Source organism: Ovis aries, chromosome 3, assembly GCF_016772045.2.
Source record: "Ovis aries strain OAR_USU_Benz2616 breed Rambouillet chromosome 3, ARS-UI_Ramb_v3.0, whole genome shotgun sequence".
Classification (NCBI taxonomy): Eukaryota; Metazoa; Chordata; class Mammalia; order Artiodactyla; family Bovidae; genus Ovis; species Ovis aries.
In genome coordinates, this window is record NC_056056.1 from 162624111 (window position 1) to 162643594 (window position 19484).

The window sequence follows — 19484 nt, forward strand, 5'->3', positions numbered from 1 at the left end:
CCATTCCCTCCTCCAGTGAATGAAAGTGAAAAGTGAAAGGGAAGTCGCTCAGTCGTGTCCGACTCTTCGCGACCCCATGGACTGAAGCCTACCAGGCTCCTCTGTCCATGGGATTTTCCAGGCAAGAGTACTGGAGTGGGGTGCCATCGCCTTCTAATTTAAGTCAATTCTGACACCAACCACCTGGAGTTAGTGTCAGACTCCACAGTATTCTTGCCTGGAGAATCCCATGGATGGAGAAGCCTGGTAGGCTACAGTCCATGGGGTCGCAAAGAGTCAGACACGATTGAGTGACTTCACTTCACTTCACTACAGGTTTAAGGGCTCACAAGATTGTCCTTACTTAAGTTGCAAGCAATGGGTTCCTCTAGGTACCCACACTTCTATCCAAAGTGACTATAAAGTTGGGGGTTCCCACAATCCCCTCCTGCCAGTTTTCATAACTTGGTAGATTGACTCACAAAACTCAGGAAAATATTTACTTATGTTTACTGTTTTATTGTAAAGGCTATAAATGAAGAGCCAGAAAAAGAGGTACATTGGGTGAGGTCTGTCCCCATAGAGTTGAAATACACCACCCTCCTGGCACATGGATGTGTTGTTCACCAAACTGGAAGCTCTCTGAACCCCATAGTTTAGGAATTTTTATGGAGGCATCGTTACATAGACATGATTGATTATTAATTTAGCCTCCAACACCATTCTCTCCAGAGGATGGTGGGAGTGAGGCTGAAAGTTCTAAGCTTCCAATCAAGGCTTGGTCTTTCTGGTGGCCACCCCCAACCTGAAGCCATTCAGGAGCTGGCCAGGAGTCTCCTCATTAGAACAAAGACATTCCTATCACCCAGGAATTTCCAAGGAATCTGGGAAATCTGTGTAAGATGCTCTTATCACTCAGGAAATTACAAAGGTTTTAGGAGCTCTGTGTGAGGAACTGGAGGCAGAGACAAAATATATATTTCTTTTTGTTTAATTTCAGAGTTTTATCGTATTGCACTAAAGGAACAGCTGGATGGTTATACAATGTTCTGTCTCATTCGGTTTTGAAAATCTAAAGCACTTGCAAATTCTTAAGAATACCTTTATTATAACATTAAGTATAGTAACCAATTTCTTAATAAGCAAAGTCTCACAAATTAAAGCATATTTAAAATAGCTTTAAATGCATTCTTCACAAGTAAGTCAGCATATATTTTTGTATCATGTTCACTTATGCTTAAGAATTAAAGCAAGTATATTATGCTGGTAGAAATATGAGAAAATCTCTCATTCATGCAATATATAGGGATAGTATTTCAAGTCCAACGGGAAAAAATCCCACTCTTATTATTTTTTTAATGCATCCATATATAATCATCTACATGATAGATAAGGAAACCCATGAAGTTTCCCACAGGTCAGATACATATTTTCAGTTCATCAGAAGCACCTGATATCTACAGCTAATTTCTAATTAAATGGCGTTTCAATAAAACCAAATGAGCCCTATAAGCACCTATAAACAAAAGCTTCCAATGGACTAAGGACAGTCAATAATTAATGCAATCAATCATTCAAGGGATTATGGCTGTTCCTTAAGGAGTGCAAGTTCCAACCTGTCAACACCAGAGGCATCATTTTATATTAATTTATATGTAATTCCATTTAAATTCTTTATCCAAGTATAACACATGAAAACAGTCTTTCCAAAAACAAAAAAATGTGGAAACATTTAAAAACTAAGAAATCATTTTTTAAAGTAACTGATCAGATTCCATAGGCCACTCTTGGAAACACGATCTTGCTGGATAGAATCCATTCATTGGTGGCTTTTTGCATGCACTTAACTGGACCAATTCTTCTGAGCGTTGTTCTAAGAGCTCACCAAAGCATAGATCATGCCATGTAGGTAGTAAAAAAAAGGCTAGAAGAGAAAAAGCTGATTTGCACCATCCTTCTTTCTGACAATATGCTAGAATATGTGCATTCATGATGGCTGTAGGATCACAGAGTCCTGGTCCACTCATCACTGGTCTACTCCTATACTTCCAAACGTATGCCAAAAGGGGCATATCGACACCCAGCGTAAACCACTCTGCTACATGAAGAAACGTGACACAGAAGAAAGCATGAAAAAAAAGAGAGTAAGCATGCATGAGAGGATTCAGGGTATTACACTGGTCTGTAGGATTCTCGTAATCAGTCTTCAGCTCATCCAATGCTATAATCAAATGGCGAAGAAGATGAACGCGGAGGTGAGCAGCAGCGCCAGCCAGCATATAGCGCCAGCATATAGCGCCAGCATATAGCGCCAGCATATAGCGCCAGCATATAGCGCCAGCATATAGCGCCAGCATATAGCAGAAGGCCGCGAGAGTGAGCGCAATGGCCTGGGAGAAGGGAGCAGCGCTTTGACAGCGGAAAAAGGCTGCGCAAGGCCCTCTGAGTAAAACCATTCGCTTCCTGAGGCCACATCCCATACCTCCACTGCCGCTGCCTCCGCCGCCGCCAAAATATATATTTCTTACTGTGTTACACCTCCACTCACATATCAGATCACTCCCAGGTCCAGAAATCTGTCACGATGAGCTGTGACGATGTAAAATGTGGCGTCTGGGGGGCTTCCCTGGTGCTCGGTGATAAAGAACCTGCCTGCCACCAATGCAGGAAACGTGGGTTCAATCACTGGTCTCTCAAGATCCCACATGCTGTGGAGCAACCAAGCCCATGCGCCGCAACTATTGAGCCTGTGCGCTAGAGCCCAGGAACCTCAACTACTGGACCCCGGGGGTCCTAGAGCCCGGGCTCCGCAACAAGACCAGCCACCGCAGTGAGAAGTCTGTGCACCGCAACTAGAGAGTAGGTCTCGCTCTCTGCAACTAGAGAAAAGCCAGAGAAGGAGCAAAGACCCAGCACAGCCAAAAATAAATAAATAAATAAATAAGTACGTTCTCTCCATCATGGCCGACTCTTTGTGACCCCATAGACTGTAGCCCTCCAAGCTCCTCTGTCCATGGAATTTTCCAAGCAAGAGAACTGGAACGGATTGCTATTTCCTACTCCAGGGGATCTTCCCGATTCAGGGATCGAACCTGGGTCTCTGTGTCTCCTGCGTTAGCAACTGGATTCTTTACCACTGGCACCAACTGGGAAGCAATAAGTAAATAAATAAATTATTTTTTAAAAGGCAGAGAGGAACAAAATGATTTAAAAAACAGATAAAATGTGATGTGATGTGTGTGTATGTGTGTGTGTGTTTGCCATGTTGTGTGGCTTGTGGGATCTTTGTTCCCTGACCAGGGATCAAAACCCAGACTCTGGCAGTGAAAGTGCCCAGTTCTAACCATTGAACTGCCAGGGAAGTCCCTAAAATGAGGTTTACTTTTATTTTTCAGACAGTTCTACTCTCTCTCTTTAGGATCTCAGTTTCTATCCTGTGGGCTATCTCTTTTCAGTAAGGAACCTTCTGAGAATTTTCACTTCCTTCTTCGTTGCCTTTGACCCACACAGATGGAGGCTCCACTGGACTGCACACCCTCCAGAAAGACCTGTAGTTCTGGCTTCTGTTCTCTCCACGTGGACCACACATTCTGATCTGTGGTCGTTTCCTTTCCTCTCAAGATTGCGTTTTAGTGGCTTGCTCCCAGGTCTCTGAATCTTCTGTCAAGGACCTCTTCCATCCCACATGGAGACATCACCCCTTGGTTCCTCACCTCCACCTGCTCCCCAGTCCCCTCCCCCACCCCCATCACCCAACTGTGTTAATTTCAGCAAGAGGAAATGCTGGTGGTTCCTTCTAGCAGAGGGCCAGAGGGAAAGCTGCTCCCTCAGGAAGGAATAAGTGATAGCTCGGCAGTTTTCTTGTGGGTGTTTTTCTTAGGAGGGAGGAGGTAGGCAACTGGAAAGAGAGACTGGAAGGGAGTGGGAAAGCGAGGGGCAGGAGCCCAGGCTTCTTTACAAGCTGGGCAGGAGGAGGGGGCAGCAAACAGCTTTGCTCCAAGCAACAAGAGCAGCAGCAGCCAAACAATTCCTGGAAATTTACTCTTTCCTCTCTCTCCTCCCAACCTCCCCTCTCCTCCCCCTCTTTTTTTTCAAAAGTATATAGACAAGACATTGTAATCAACAATCAGAAAGGAAGGAAGGTACCAGGAAGGAGTTATTCGGAGGCACAGATAAAGGCAAGCAGCTTCCCAGGGTCAGGAGGGGGCCAGGGGCTTGGAAAAGGGGCAAGTGTGAGCTGTCCCAGGAATTGCCCTGCTTGCCCAGCCTGTGTGGCCAAGGACCCTACTTCGTGTGTGAGGGCAGGTGGATTGCGGACAGGTCAAGGCAGAGGAGTTTGGCAACAACTGCCCTTCCTTCCCCAACCTGAGCTTCCTGAAGGCCACTGAGTGCAGAAGCCAAATCTAAGCCTGGAAGTTGCTTTGTCTGCCTGCAGCGGCTCCCCCTTGTCAGATCAGGGGCTCCCCAGGCTCCCCAGTGATGGATGCGGTCCAGCGACTGGATCCTGGCTCTGCTCGGTTCTTCTTGCTTTCTCGCTCATTTTGGAGATGGTAGAGAGAATCCTAGCTTGGGGACCAGACCTAGCTTTGACACCTTGTCCCACCAGTAAGTAGCTGTGTGACTTTGGGCAAGTCATTTTATCTTCCTGAGCCTACATTTTTATGTATAAAATGAAGATGACGGTGCTTCCTTGCAGGACTATTGTATGAGATACATAACAGTGTATATGCAAAGCGTCTGGCATAAGCACGCCCCTTTTTCCACTTCTTGGAAAAATCCCTTTTTAATGGAATTGACCAAGATCCTCTCCACATTCCCAAAAACACTATCCATTTTTTCCCCCTCTAAATTGGCTCAATTGGAGAAGGAAATGACAACCCACTCCAGTATTCTTGCCTAGAGAATCCCAAGGACAGAGGAGCCTCGTGGGCTGCTGTCCATAGGGTCGCACAGAGTTGGACACAACTGAAGCGACTTAGCATGCATGCATGCATTGGAGAAGGAAATGGCAACCCACTCCAGTATTCTTGCCTGGAGAATCCCAGGGATAGAGGAGCCTGGTGGGTTGCCGTCTGTGGGGTCGCACAGAGTCAGACACGACTGAAGCGACTTAGCAGCAGCAGCAGCAGCAAATTGGCTCAACACCACCTTCCTCTTCTATTTAGTTATCCTATGACAGTGTGTTTCTTACATAGAAGATGAAGAACCCTCAATGAGTAACAGTTACAGCTCACAGCTACTACCTTTACATTTGCCAGTTGCAACTACTTCATTTAATCCTCACAATTTAAAGAGGTGGGTTCTATGTAGACACACAGAAGCAGAGAGATTAAACAACTTGCCCGAGTCACATTGCTAGTAGTTCAGTAAGTAAACTCTTACTATAAGGATTTTTGAGCTGGATGCTGGCACCTAATGGCTTTAGATGGTCTGTGAACTCACTGAGAAGTACATACAAAACCCTGTCTGTTGTGTGAAGTCATTTTTATGGGGCTTTGAGCCTTCCTTGGATGCTCAGAGGGGTCCATGATGTCCAGAAGGTTAAAAATGATGACCCTAGAAGAGCTTCTCATGGATGAAGGCTAGGATAAAAAGCAGTGGGGGTAGGGCTGACGCTTCCAAGGAGGGGACTCAGCCTTTGGGAGTTCTGGGACATTTCTTGAGTCGGGGAGAAGCCCCTTTTATGGAGGCTGAGAGAAGAGTGGTTTGATCTGTGGAAGGACGTGAGAAAGGGGAAGTGAGTTGCCTTTGCTCCCAGCCCTTATCCTTCCACAAGATGAAGGACAGCCATTTCCTTTCATGGTTTCCCAAGAAAATGTGTGTGGGGGTATGCACGTCAGTCTAAGGAAGAGGAAGCTTGGAGAGACAGACAGAGACCAGCAGGGCCCCGGGCACCGTTCCTCCAGAGAAACCAGCCCCGCCCAGCAGCCTCCTGGAATGCCTCAGCATTCCCTTCCTTCACTTGTCCACCCTGCCCCTTGCTTCTTTTCTTCCCTCAGATTCCCCCACCTCCTGACCCAAAGCACCTTCCTGGGGTCTCTGTAGCTTTCCTGACAATCCCTTGCTGATGGCATATTTATTCAGTTTCTACTAACTTGTGTGTATGTGTTAGTTGCTCAGTCGTGTCTGACTCTTTGAGACCCCATGGATTGTAACCTGCCAGGCTTCTCTGTCCATGGAATTCTCCAGGCAAGAATGCTGGAGTGGGTAGCCATTCCCTTCTCCAGGGGATCTTCCCAACCCAGGGATCCAACCCCTCTCCTGCATTGCGGGCAGATTCTTAACCATCTGAGCCACCAGGGAAGCCCCCTACTAACTCATTTTGAGCACCTAATGTGTGCTGGACAGAAATTCCCCTCAAATTCTCCGGTGCATCCTGAGACCTGACCTTCCTAAAGTTTCACACTTTTGAAGACAACATATGGATTCTTAGACTCCTGGAGAGCTGGAGTGGAGAGGATTTGCTGAGGCCTTCCGCATTCCCTCCTTTATAATAAACACGAGGAGATGGAGGCTTTGGGGGATTTCATCTTGTCAGACAAGGTCAGAAATGCAGGGGGAAAAGGAGAGAGGAAGAGGATGTCGCAGGAAAGGTTCATTCATTTCTGTCAGATGCCAGGCACTGCCAGGTTCCGGAAATAGAAGATGAGGAGCCTCAGCCCTTGCTCTCCAGGGCTCTGAGGCCGCAGTTCTCTAGTACCCAGCACAAGCAGCACAGTCCCCGTAGGTTCAGTAACACTAAGCCATTGCTTCGGCCTTCACCTGGGACTTTTTGATGCCTGTCATTTCTCTTCCCCTCAGATAAAGACTGTTGTAGCCCTGAGGGGAAAGATGTTCAAGAGGTTTGGCCCAGCTCCGGGAATCCTCTCCAGAAGTCAGGGAATGGTGGACTGATTAGGACTCTGCTTTCTGCTAGTACTTCCTGAAACACAAACCACCCATGCATGCTTCTTGTAGGGTTACAACTTGGGAGCCAGTCACTGTGGAGGGAGAACCACATCGACAAAGAAGTTTCTCTTCTTGGAGACCCTGGGAGCCTCAGCGTGCCTCACCGGCCTCCTGAGGGTGCTGGCTTTTTCCCTGAAGGGTGGAACAGGTCGCGTTGGTGACTTGAACAGGGACTGCAGCCCCATTCATCAGAGGCTGCAGGGGTGCCGGGACAGAGGCGCCCCACTCACCAACTCTGTTCCACTTAGAATTCCACCCCCATTCCTGGATGGTGTCCTCCCCGTCATGGAGAAAGCCCCTCCATGCACAGCTGCTCTGGGGTCCAGTCTCAGGTCCTGTCTTCAGTCTCTGGAGCGGGCAGCTGGCTCCTCCTCTCCACCGTCACCCTCATACAAACTGAACTAATTCCTTCCCAATTATTGGGCTTTGCAGCCCTCCGTGCTTGGGGGGAAATTAGTATTCCAGTTAATGATGTCACAGTTCAAATCAGTCTTCTCTTAGTGTCTGCGTGGTCTGGAATCTGTGTGTGTTGCCGGGCAGGGCAGGGTTTGAGCACAGAGCAGAGAGAGGGCAACAGAGCCAGGTACCCAGAGCTGCAGGCAGGGCATCTTCACACAGTGAAAGGGGAACACCTGTTAGGGCAGCTTTGTGGGACCCATCCCAGCATCTGGGAGAAGTCTCCCCATTGCCTATGTCCCCTCATTCCCTTCGTGTCCCCTCTCTTTGCCTCAGACACCCCCACTGCTCTTCTGAACACCTTTCTGGTCCAGGGAACCAGGTGAGATCTTATTCCCTTTTGCCTTCTCCTTCTAATCCTAGAGAGGAGTCTTTCAGGAGGGAATTCTGTGAGCTGAGCCAGAGGAAGAAACCTGGTCAGAGGCTAAACCAGCTGCCCAAAGTCACATAGCTAGTTGGCAGCAGAACTGGGTTCAAAACCACACGTCTTCCCTTATAAGGTGTATTCCCTTGTAAGAATCTCCACTAAATCTGGGAGACCCAGGTCATAGACTTCAATACAAAAAAGGAAAGAATTTAGCTGTGAATTATGAAATCTGGATGTAAGGGTTCTAATCTGTGTGGGTAAGGGTGGGGGTGGAGAGCAGAAGGTGGGCCAACGGAACAGGGAGGACTAGGAAAGTGAGGTTGGGAAAGTATTGTCATCCTTAAGGGTTTGTGTTTAAAATGCAATGACATCTATTAGAAATGATGTAAGCATACCAAGGAGCATGCATCGAGGTCAGAGTCAGTCATACTCACTGAAGATAGTGAACAAGAAAATCTTGGTAACTCCATGCCAGACAGCCTGGAATCTGGTTGGCCAAGCATCATCATGCATATTCCTAATTCCTCCTGTCTGTTCACTAGCCAGACTCTATTTCACCTCAGCCTGTGTGTGACTGTCCCCTTCAAAGCCATGTGGCTGTACATGGTGGTCCTCATGGGCCTGTACTACCTCCTGCGCTGGTACCAGGAGAAGCAGGTGGTGAGCCACCTCCGGGACAAGTTCGTCTTCATCACAGGCTGTGACTCGGGCTTTGGGAACCAGCTGGCCAGGCAGCTGGACCTGCGAGGCTTGAGGGTCCTGGCTGCATGTCTGATGGAGCAGGGGGCCGAGCAGCTGAGGAACCAGACATCAGACAGGCTGCAGACAGTGATCCTGGACGTCACCAAGACAGAGAGCATCGTTGGGGCCACCAGTGTGTAAAGGCATGTGTTGGGGACAGAGGTACCACCCAGATTTCTTTTGTATTTATTTCTTCCCTCAGTGTGAAGGGGAGATCCTCTGTCAAGAAAGATTCCAAGGTGTTTTCCAGGACTTGAAGTCCCACCTGCCTTCTTCACCTCACCCTGCTGACAGAGGAGCCTCTTTCACCACCTACTCTCATCTCTGACTTTGAAGTTTTGCAGCTTCGGGGGAGAGTTTCCCCTGATGAGAATGTGTCCTTGCAGACTTCCCATCTGGTGTCCTCTCTTCTCTTAGCAGGTCTGGGTTTCTTGAGTAGGGTGATGGGGGTGCACTTCTGGAGGAGGGGAGGAGACGGGAGCTCTGGTTGGAAGGCTGCATGGTGGCTGGGGCTGGGGGCAGGGCTGGAGCTGGGCTGTGTTCCCAGCCCTGATCATGTTCTTGCTGGTCACCCGTAGCTGTCCTACTTGGGTTTAAATGTCACTCATTTTCAGATGATGGCACAACTGTCAGGACTTGTGTAAAGATGGTCAGAAAAGTACTATGGGGTCACTTTCTCTTCCTCTTTTTTTGTTCACACAGTTCTGCCTGTGGTTTATTGGTGAAAGGAAGAACATTAATTTCTTTTATCTTGGTATAAATGTAAAACATGATCATTGTGGCTACAGAAAAGTACAAGGATGAAAACCAAATTCACCCCAAATCTCACCACCCATGTATACGTACTGATAACATTTTGACATACATAGTACTATATTTTGGAAATAGTGTTATTGTACTTCTTTTCATTAAAAGAGGGTAGTCAATTTTATAACATAATAGAAACATTTCAAAAACATAATTATTAATGATGGAATATTCTATCCTGTAAGGTAGCATTACTTACTAAAGTGGTATGCAATGGATATGATACATAATGGTTTCCTAGATTTTACTCATTGTGTTGAACATAAATGATGTCTTGGTAGACTTTTATTTACCCAATTTTCTAGTATAACCATACTTTTTGCTTTTTTTTGGGGTGTGGTTTGGTTGGTTATGTTTGTTTGTTTTTGTCTTGTTAAAATTTTTTATTTTTTATTTTACAATTTTTAAAAGTTGACTCCATTACACTTATTACAAAATATTGGCTAACATTCCTTGTATGGTAGAGATTCCCAGGTGGTGCTAGTGGTAAAGAATCTGCCTGGCAAAGCAGGAGACACAAGAGACATAGGTTTGTTCCCTGGGCCGGGAAGATCCCTTGGAGTAGGAAATGGCAATCCACTCCAGTATTCTTACCTGGAAAATTCCATGGACAAGAGGAGCCTGGAGGGCTACAGTCCATGGGGTTGCAAAGAGTCGGACACTACTGAGCATACCCATATGTAAGCCTTGTGTGGTACAATAATATGACCGTATATATTGATTGGGTATTTTGTGTCAAATATGGTAGGAAAATATACATTCTGAGGGCAGGTTTAGTGCTAAGCAATGGAAGGACTAATTCTGTGTGTTAATAATTCCGACACCCTGTTCCCAGCTGTCCTGACCCTGCTCTTCTGCCCTGAGTTCTGTTAGTTGATAAGTCTTTAAGTTCTTGGTATTTGTCTTTGTGTCTCCCAGACAGGTTTCCATGAAGCTGGGCACCTGTGAAATGAGGGGCCTGGGGACAGAGTGGCCTCCTATAGGTGGGAGGAGAGGGTGGATTTTTCTGGCACAAAATGTGAATTCTGATTTGGGGAGAGTGGTTAATAGAGGCAGCCCTGCCTCCCCTTGAAAGCCTACCCTTGGAATTCTCCAGATTCCTGTAGGAACATTGCTCAGTATTGGCGTGGGTATTTCAAAACCAGGCCCTAGATGTCAATACCAGGCCTATCAACATATTTGCATAAACTTGGGGTTTCTGGTTTTTGTTTTTCAGTTTTAAAATTAGATTCGAATTGCTTTACAATGTTGTGCTAATTTTTGCTGTACAAGAAAGTAAATCAGCTGTATGTGTACAGACATCCCCTCCCTCTTGGACCTCTCCCCTTCCTCATTCCCACCCATCTAGATCATCAGAGAGCACCGAGCAGTTTCCCTCTAGCTATCTATTTTATACATGTTACTATATACGTCAAGTAGTACATAATAAAATGGAATATTACTCAGCCATAAAAAGAATGAAATTGGGTCATTTGTAGAGATGTGGATGGACCTAGGTCTGTCATACAGAGTGAAGTAAGAAAGAGAAGAACAAACACCGTGTATTAACGCATATAGTGTTATTTGCTCAGTCATGTCCAACTCTTTGCAACTCCATGGATTGTAGCCTGCCAAATTCCTCTGTCCATGGGATTTCCCAGGCAAGAATACTAGAGTGCGTTGCCATTTCCTTCTCCAGGGGATCTTCCTGAATCAAGAATCGAAGCCGGATCTCCTACACTATAGGTGGATTCTTTACTGCGGAGCTACCAGGGAAGCCTCAAAATTAACGTCTATATGTGGAATCTAAAAAACAGTACAGATGAACCTATTACCAGGGCAGGAAAAGAGACACAGATGTAGAGAATGGTCATCAGGTCTGTTTTACCCAACTAGTCTGCACCAGACCACACTCATCTTTTTGTTTTTGTCTTCTATCTGTTGTCTCTTTCCTTCCTGAATTCCCCTCCCTTCCTCATTGTCTCTCTCTGTTTCCCTCATACTGATTGTTGAGCATTCAGTCCAAAATGTGTCAGAAAATCTGAAAAAAGAAGGGGAATATAATGTATATACTATATAATATAAAATAAAGTGGGAGGGTTGGGAAATGAGAATATATTTGTATGAGATTGCCTTCTGGATAGTCATGAAGTCAATTGAAATATTGAAGCCAAAATGATCTAACACTCTTGAGAAACTCCATGGAGCACGCCTCCACGAGCCACCTCCAGATCTGTTACTCACCTGGCCTGAATGGCATGCTCACTCATCTCCCCATAAGCTACATGCCCACCTTCCAGACTGATTTCATGATATATTGGAGATGCATGAGAAGCCCATGACATCAACTTAAAAAAAGCAATAAAAGAAACCCCGCAATGTAAGAGCTGTGAGTTAAGCTGATTTAGTGTCTTCCTGAGGACAATGCCCCATGAGGACAATATCCCAGGATAGAGTTTATAGGATAACTCTGAGGCCCTGCCCCAAAGAGGCAGAAACAGAAACCAGTAATTTTGGTTGAAGGATATATGCAATCAAGCATACATCTCAGTAGAAGGTTATTGTTAGTCCCAAGAAATATATATCTCAGCTAATGATTTAAGTGCTTTGTTAAGTATGGAAAGATGCAAGATTCCCTGGTAATAAAGAATTTCTTTTGAAATATTTCTATCTGATGGCCTATCAGCTGTTTTTCCCAGAGCAGAGTTCCTTTTCCTGCTCTTTGTTGTGAGTTTCTTTCATTGGACATTATAAGCCAGCAGTGTAGTGATGAATGGCTTAATCCCTGTAGAACCAGACTGTGAGTAATAGTCCTTGCTGTTTTGTTTCTTATAACCCAAGACTGGGGTGCATGGTAGCAAGGCGTTGGGTACTGGGAGGGGAGAGGATGCATGGGGGGAGGGAAATAAGGTAGAGAGTGGGGTTCTCATGTTACTAGGACACCCATCCCACCTCACTCCCACCTCCTCCCCAGGCTTCTTTTGGGACATTACTTAGGAAGAAACATGTTTTGTAGTGAGAAACTAAGATGAATAGCTCTTGTCTGTATTGTCTTCCTTGATCAGCCTCTCAAGGCTCTGAGCCTTATGGTCCTCCTGCGACCCAGAGGAATCCACATTCAGGGAAGGGTTGAGCAGCTGGGAGGGTCTCGGGTCCCTACCCTCTGCCCATGTCCACCTCTTCCAGGTTCGCCTTGGCCCTGGCCAGGCTCCCCCTCCCACTGCAATGCGCATGGGAGATAAAAGCCCTTCTTCCCTAAACATACTTGTAGTCAGAGATATGTGTGGAGGATGGACCAGCAGCCTGACACGCCAGCCTAGGTGCCAACTCAGCCAATCTTGGCTGGAAAATGGTGTCTTCAATAGGGGGACACAGAAATCAATTTTTGTTTTGTCTTGAAACCATGCATTTCCATTGGTTATATTTTACTTAAAATAAAAGGTGAAGACTTTATACAGGACGAGTAACTGTGACCACGGCCTTGGGCAGGAGTGGGTGTGTGTCTGTGAGAGGAAGGTGCCCTTGAGGAGGTGTAGGGGTGAGTGGGTGACCTGAGGAGGATCTGAAGAAGCAACTGAAGGCATCCCTTTGTCTGCAGAAGTGAGGGACTAATGTATATTTCTGGGGCTTATCGTGTGACCTGGGGTCTTAGGATTAATGCAAGGATGGCCAAGGCAGGGGAGAGGCAGGGCCCGAACCCTTCCCTGGGGGCGTGTAGCCTCTCTCTTAAGAGAACCCTCCCTGTGGTCCTCCTGCCATCCCCTCCTGTAGAATCACTACCCTCCATCCTTTGCCACCTGCCAGGTCCCCCAGCCTCCCCTTCTCCTACCCTCCAGTGGAGTAGTGTGAGAGTCACTTCTGGAGCCCGGTCTTATGTTTTCTGCTAACGCTTACTGAGCACCTACTGTGTGCAGGGCAGGAATTCCCCTGATGTCCCAGTGCTTCCAGAGACCCTTGCTCTCTGTATGTCCTCTGCTGTCATGATGATCTGAGTATGGACTCAGTGGAGAAGGCATTTGTACAGTCATACAGATACCTGGGCTGAGGGCAAATTTGAGTGGGAGGGACTTCTCCAAGAGTCAACTAAACTACTGAATTTTTATCTCTTTTTGTTCAAAATTGATATTACGGCGTGTTTAGGGAAACCTTACATTATAAAACAATATCACCATTTTCAAGCAAACAGAGAACGAGGTCAGATGCTGCAGGACCCCTGAAACTCAAACCTGTTTTAAAGGCTTGGTGTCAGAGAGGGACTGCTGAAGAGATGAATGTGACCAAGAGGATCCTCAAGGATCTCTGAATCCCTCAGGCTGTGGTGTGTCAGCCCCTCAAGGTCGATCCACGTTCTCCTCTTCAATGCAAACCTAGAGCTTCTTGCTTGACCTGAAGACCCTATATTTTCATATTTTTATTTATACACACACACCGCCAGACCTTCCAAACCAACTGAAATCAAGTAAAGCATCACTAATTCACTTTATGCCCTAAGGGTTTGTGTTCAGGAGGTCTGGACTCATCTCCAGCAATCCTCTACAGAATGTCGGAGGACTTGCGAGGTTACAAACCCTGACTCTCCTTGCTGGTCCTACAAGGGGTTGGGGAACTCAGGGTTGCACTGAGATAAGTTCCATGGCCAACTCTGGGGACTGTGACTCACCGCCCCCAACTCAGACAAGACAGAACAACAAACGCACTGGAAAAAAGGTGCAGGGCACACCAGCTCACATTCTCAGCCTGGACCCTCAGCAGAGCCCCATTCCTCCTTTTTCCAGGCCGCCTTCCTTGAGGGGGGAGCTAGGTCTGCTCTGATGGACGTATGCAGGGGCAGGAACCCATGCTATGAAGATCCACAGGAGTGCCAAAGGGAAGGTGCTGTCACTCTTTCCCTGGGCTGGCCTGGCTTTTGTGAGTTGCCTGTGGTCAGTGACTCCCCACCCCCTCCAATCACCTAATCACACTGATCGGTCTCTACATTTTAGAGTCTCCACTTCAGAAAGTGGAGCTGGAAACAAGCTTGCACAGTTTGCCCTCACTCCCTACCCCTTCCTGCTCCCCCATTACCTAACCTCCACCTGCTCAGAGGACGTGTCCTGGGTGTAGAACAGGCAGTTGGTGGAGGGTGGCCTTAGCTTGACAGTGGTCCCCACTGAGATACTCTGGGGCTACGCCAAGGGGTATGTGCGTCAGAGGTTCTGCCCTGGAATCTGGCCAAACTACCCCTCCAAGGACATAAGGTGCAGAGATTCTTGTCAGTGAGTCTCCGTGACAGAACTGCCTCTGAAAGTTTTCTTCCTCTGGTCCCTGCAGATCCCAGGTGAGTGTCACCCCAGCTTCTGCCTCTTACTGTTCCCTCCCGACCTGCTTGTCATTGTACCCACCTGGAACAGGAGTTGGAAGCTCCTGAGACCCCCACAAGTCATCAGGTGAATTTCATATGGGAAAAGGGAAGATGATGATGTGAGGAGTGGGATGGGGCTGCTACATGGACCCGTGGGAATTTATGGTGAAGGAATTCACGGTAGAGAAAAAAATCTCCTGTGTTTTCCAAGTAAAGAAACCACCACCTTCACCCTTAACAGGGTTAGTGTTTGTATAAGACTTGCCTGTTCCCCCAGCTTCATGACAGTTTCCAAGGCACCATCCTCCATCCTGGCCTTCTTCTTCCTCACCCTTTGGGAAACCCCTGTGAAAGGGTCCTGGTGGTCACCCAGGAAGCAGGCACAGGCTGCTTTCTTCAGGACCATGCTTTCCATTACTGCTGCTGATTGCCACCTGAGGGACAACTCCTTTCAGGAGGCAGTCAGCACCCTGCAGGTGGCAGTGACCACAAGAGGCTGAATCTGTCCTCCTCTCTGTGTATCTCGGCTGCTGGGGTGGGCTCGAGGGGCATCTGTTTCATTGTCAAAGCTGTGGTAAAAGTGGATGGTAGGGAGATGCCCAGAGCACTGACTGGCAGGGGAACACCTGTTAGAGCAGCTTTGCGTGAGTCCTTCCAACACCCGTCCCAGCATCTGGGAAAAGTCTCACCATTGCCTGTGTCCCCTCATTCCCTTCGCGTCTCCTCTCTTTGCCTCACACACCCCCACTGCTCTTCTGAACATCTTTCTGGTCCAGAGAGCCACTGTATCAGGAGAAACCTTATTCCCTTTTGCCTTCTTCTAATCCTAGAGAGGCTGAGGGGACTTAGTCTTTCAGGAGGGACTTCTGTGAGCTGAGCCAGAGAGGAAAGCTGGTCAGAGGCTCACCAGCTGCCAAGGTCCCACAGCTAGTTGGCAGCAGAGCTGGGCTTTGAAGTCATGTGTGTCTTGATTCCAAGTGTATCCCATTATATGAATCTTCATTAGAAAAAGCCTCCTGTAATGTAAAATAACCTGGGGGACCCAGGTCACAGGCTTCAGTAAGAAAAAGGGAACAATTTGGTTGTGAACCATGAAATCTGGAATGCAAAACTTCTAATGTGTGTGTGGGTGTGAGGATTGAGAAGGGAGAGGTGGGCAGAGGGAAATAGGGAGGGGTGGGAGGACCAGGAAAGTGAGGTTGGGAAAGGTATTGTCATCCTTAAGGTTTTGTGTTGGAAATGTAATGGTATCGATGAGAAGCGGGCTAAGGGTACCCAAAAGCAAGCACTGGGATCGTCGTCAGCAGTACTCCCTGAAGAAGGTGAACAGGAAAATCTTGAGAAGTCCATGCCAGAGAGTCTGGAGCCTCCATGCCAACCAGCTTGGTGCATGTTCTTAATTCCTCCTGTCTGATCACTAACCAGACCCTATTCACCACAACCTGTGGTGTGTCCGTCTCCTGCAAAGCCATGTGGCTGTACCTGGCGGTCCTCGTGGTCCTGTACTACCTCCTGCGCTGGTACCGGGAGAGGAAGGTGGTGAGCCACCTCCGGGACAAGTTCATCTTCATCACGGGCTGTGACTCGGGCTTCGGGAACCAGCTGGCCAGGCAGCTGGACCTGCGAGGCTTGAGAGTCCTGGCTGCGTGTCTGACGGAGCAGGGGGTGGAGCAGCTGAGGAAGCAGACATCAGACAGGCTGCAGACGGTGATCCTGGACGTCACCAAGACAGAGAGCGTCGCTGTGGCCACCGAGTGGGTGAAGGAGCGTGTGGGGGACAGAGGTACCGCCCACATTTCTTGTTTACTTCTTCTCTCTGTGTGAGAGGAGACCCATTGTCAGGACCCTGGGGAAGAGTCCAAGGTGTTTTCCTAGACGTGAAGTCCCACCTGCCTTCTTCACCTCACCCAGCTGATCAGATGAGCCTCTTCCATCCCTCACCCCTACCTTCTGACCTTGAAGGTTTGCAGTTTAGGGGAGACATTTCCCTGATGAGACTGTGTCCTTGCAGACTATCTGTCTGGTGTCCCCTTTTCTCTCAACAGAAAGTCTGGGTTTCTTGCTACTGAGTGAGCAGGGTGATCAGGGTGGACTTTCTAGAGGAGGGGTGGAGGTGGGGGCTCTGGCTGAAAGTCTGCAAGGGTATCTGGGGGCAGCACTTGAGCTGGGCTGTGTTCTCAGCACTTGATTGTGTTCTCACTGCTGACCCATAGACATTCCACTTGGGTATAAATGTCATTCACTTTCAAATGATGATAATGAGTTCTCAGGACTTGTCTAAAGAAACTCAGTTAACTACCATGGAGTTATTTTCCTTCTCTCTTTGGTTTCTGTTTTCCTTCTATTCTCTGTGCTTAAAAAAAAAATATATATATATATATATATATATATATATATATATTTTATTGAAGTATAGTTGACTTAAAATTTTTCAAATACACACAATGTGATTCAGTTATACACATACACATGTATTATTTATGAAATCATTTTCCATTATAGAGTATTACAAGATATTAACTATAGTTCCCTGTGCTATTCAGTAAACCTTTGGTGCTTGTTGTATATCTCATTTTTTAAATTAGAAATTAGCATTCTATTCATACTAAGTCATACAAGTGGAATCAAAATGTCACAAATTTTTTAGTTAGGCAAAATTCATGAGTTTTATGGCAGAAAGCAAAGAAGTATAGAGCCTCTTGATGAAAGTGGAAGAGGAGAGTGAAAAAGCTGGCTTAAAACTCAGCATTCAAAAAATGAAGGTCATGGCATCTGGTCCCATCACTTCATGGCAAATAGATGGGGAAATGATGGAAACAGTGAGAGACTTTATTTTGGGGGGCTCCAAAATCACTGCAGATGGTGACTGCAGCCATGAAATTAAAAGATGCTTGCTCCTTTGGAGAAAAGCTATGACCAACCTAGACAGCATATTAAAAAGCAGAGACATTTCTTTACCCACAAAGATCTGTCTAGTCAAAGCTATGATTTTTCCAGTAGTCATGTATGGACATGAGATTTGCACTATAGGAAAGCTGAGCGCTGAAGAATTGATGCTTTTGAACTATGGTGTTGGAGAAGACTCTTGAGAGTCCCTCAGACTGCAAGGAGATCAAACCAGTCAATCCTAAAGGAAATCAGTCCTGAATATTCATTGGAAGGACTGAAGCTGAAGCTGAAACTCCAACACTTGAGGCGAAGAACTGAATCCTTGGAAAAGACCCTGATGCTGGGAAAGATTGAAGGCAGGAGGAGAAGGGTACAACAGAAGATGAGATGGCTGGATGGCAACACTGACTCAGTGCACATTAGTGTGAAGAAGCTCCGGAAGTGGTGATGGACAGGGAAGCCTGATGTGCTGCAGTCCATGGGGTGGCAGAGTTGGGCACTACTGAGTGACTGAATGAACTGAACTGACTGATATATATGTATACAAAAGGTTTTCTACTACTCTTGATAAAAGCTCGAGAAAGAACATCAAAAAAAGAAAGAAGAGATGGAAAAATTGAAAAACATAAACTAAATGAGATGGGAGCACTGAATATGAAATAGAAAAAATGAAACAAACCAGATAAAAGTAAAAGATCATCATCTAATCCAGTTGGTTTTAAACAGAGCTGTTCATCAGAAATATATCTGGAGATTTGGAGGAAAAAAAAGCAATACCTGGGCATTTGTATTTTTCAAATACCTCTAAGATAATTCTGATATGCATCTGAATTTTAAAGTGTTTATGGGTTTTTCTATTAAATGGTAGTTTTGAGGATACAGGATCTATTATTTTTCTGTTGACCAATCATGATACAACCGTATTGAGTAATAGTTACACAGTCAAAATAGTAAAAGATGTTTATCATTTTTCACAATCAATAGCCAGATTAAAATAAAAGATAATTACAATTGCAAGGTATAATGGGAACATGATTAGCCTAGCAATATAAAATAATTATATACAATTTGGGGAGTCAAGCAGAGTGATGTGATAAGTGGAAGTGTATACAAGCACATGTTTTCATCCACCCAGCCAGTCTATGTCTTTTGGTTGGGGCATTTAATCCATTTACATTTAAGGTAATTATTGATATGCTGTGCTGTGCTTAGTTGCTCAGCCATGTCTGACTCTTTGCGACCCCATGGACTGTAGCCCACCAGGCTCCCCTGTCCATGGGTATTCCTCAGGCAAGAATACTGGGGTGGGTTGCCATGCCCTCCTCCAGGGGATCTTCTCAACCCAGGGATCGAGCCCAGGTCTCCCACATTGCAGGCAGATTCTTTACTGTCTAAGCCACCAGGGAAGCCCAATTATTGATATCTGTGCTCCCATTTTCCTAATTCTTTGGGTTTATTTTCTGTTAGATCTTTTCCTTCTCTTATGCTTTCTGCCTAGAGATGCTCCTTTAGCATTTGTCATACAGCTGGTTTGGTGGTGCAAAGTTCTGCTAACCTTTGTTTGTCTGGAAAGCTTTTGATTTCTCCATCAAATCTGAAGGAGAGTCTTGCTGGGTAGAGTATTCTTGGTTATAGTTTCTTCCCTTTCATCACTTCAAATATATCGTGCCATTCCTGTCTGCCTTGAAGCATTTCTGTTGAGAAATCAGCTGATAACTTGATAGGAGTTCCCCTGTATGTTATTTGTCATTTTTCCCTTATTGCTTTTAATATTTCATCTTTGTTTTTAATTCTTGTCAGTTTGATTACTCTGTGTCTTGGTGTGTTCCTCTTTGGGTTTATCCTGATTCTCTGTGCTTCTTGGACTTGGTTGAGATTTCTTTTCCCATATGAGGGAAGCTTTCAGCTATTATCTCTTCAAATACTTTCGCAGGTCCTTTCTTTCTCTCTTCTCCTTCCCGGACCCGTGTAATGCAA

General features: G+C 46.3%; 1 protein-coding gene and 1 pseudogene across 1 annotated transcript; one reads left to right on the forward strand and one right to left on the reverse strand.

Annotated features, from left to right (window-relative positions):
• Positions 1 to 1736: 1736 nt before the first annotated feature.
• Positions 1737 to 3728, reverse strand: LOC105612239 (protein cornichon homolog 1-like; annotated as a pseudogene).
• A 12360-nt stretch (positions 3729 to 16088) lies between these two features.
• LOC114113773 (17-beta-hydroxysteroid dehydrogenase type 6-like) lies at positions 16089 to 16703 on the forward strand. The gene has a single exon (XM_027965952.2). It carries the CDS (start codon positions 16089 to 16091, stop codon positions 16440 to 16442), a length of 354 nt encoding a protein of 117 aa, XP_027821753.2. The 3' UTR covers positions 16443 to 16703.
• The last annotated feature ends 2781 nt before the right edge of the window (positions 16704 to 19484 follow it).

What these genes read in the sequence shown, in the direction of transcription:
- LOC114113773 (XM_027965952.2), top strand. Translation starts at nt 16,089, where the DNA reads ATGTGGCTGTACCTGGCGGTCCTCGTGGTCCTGTACTACCTCCTGCGC.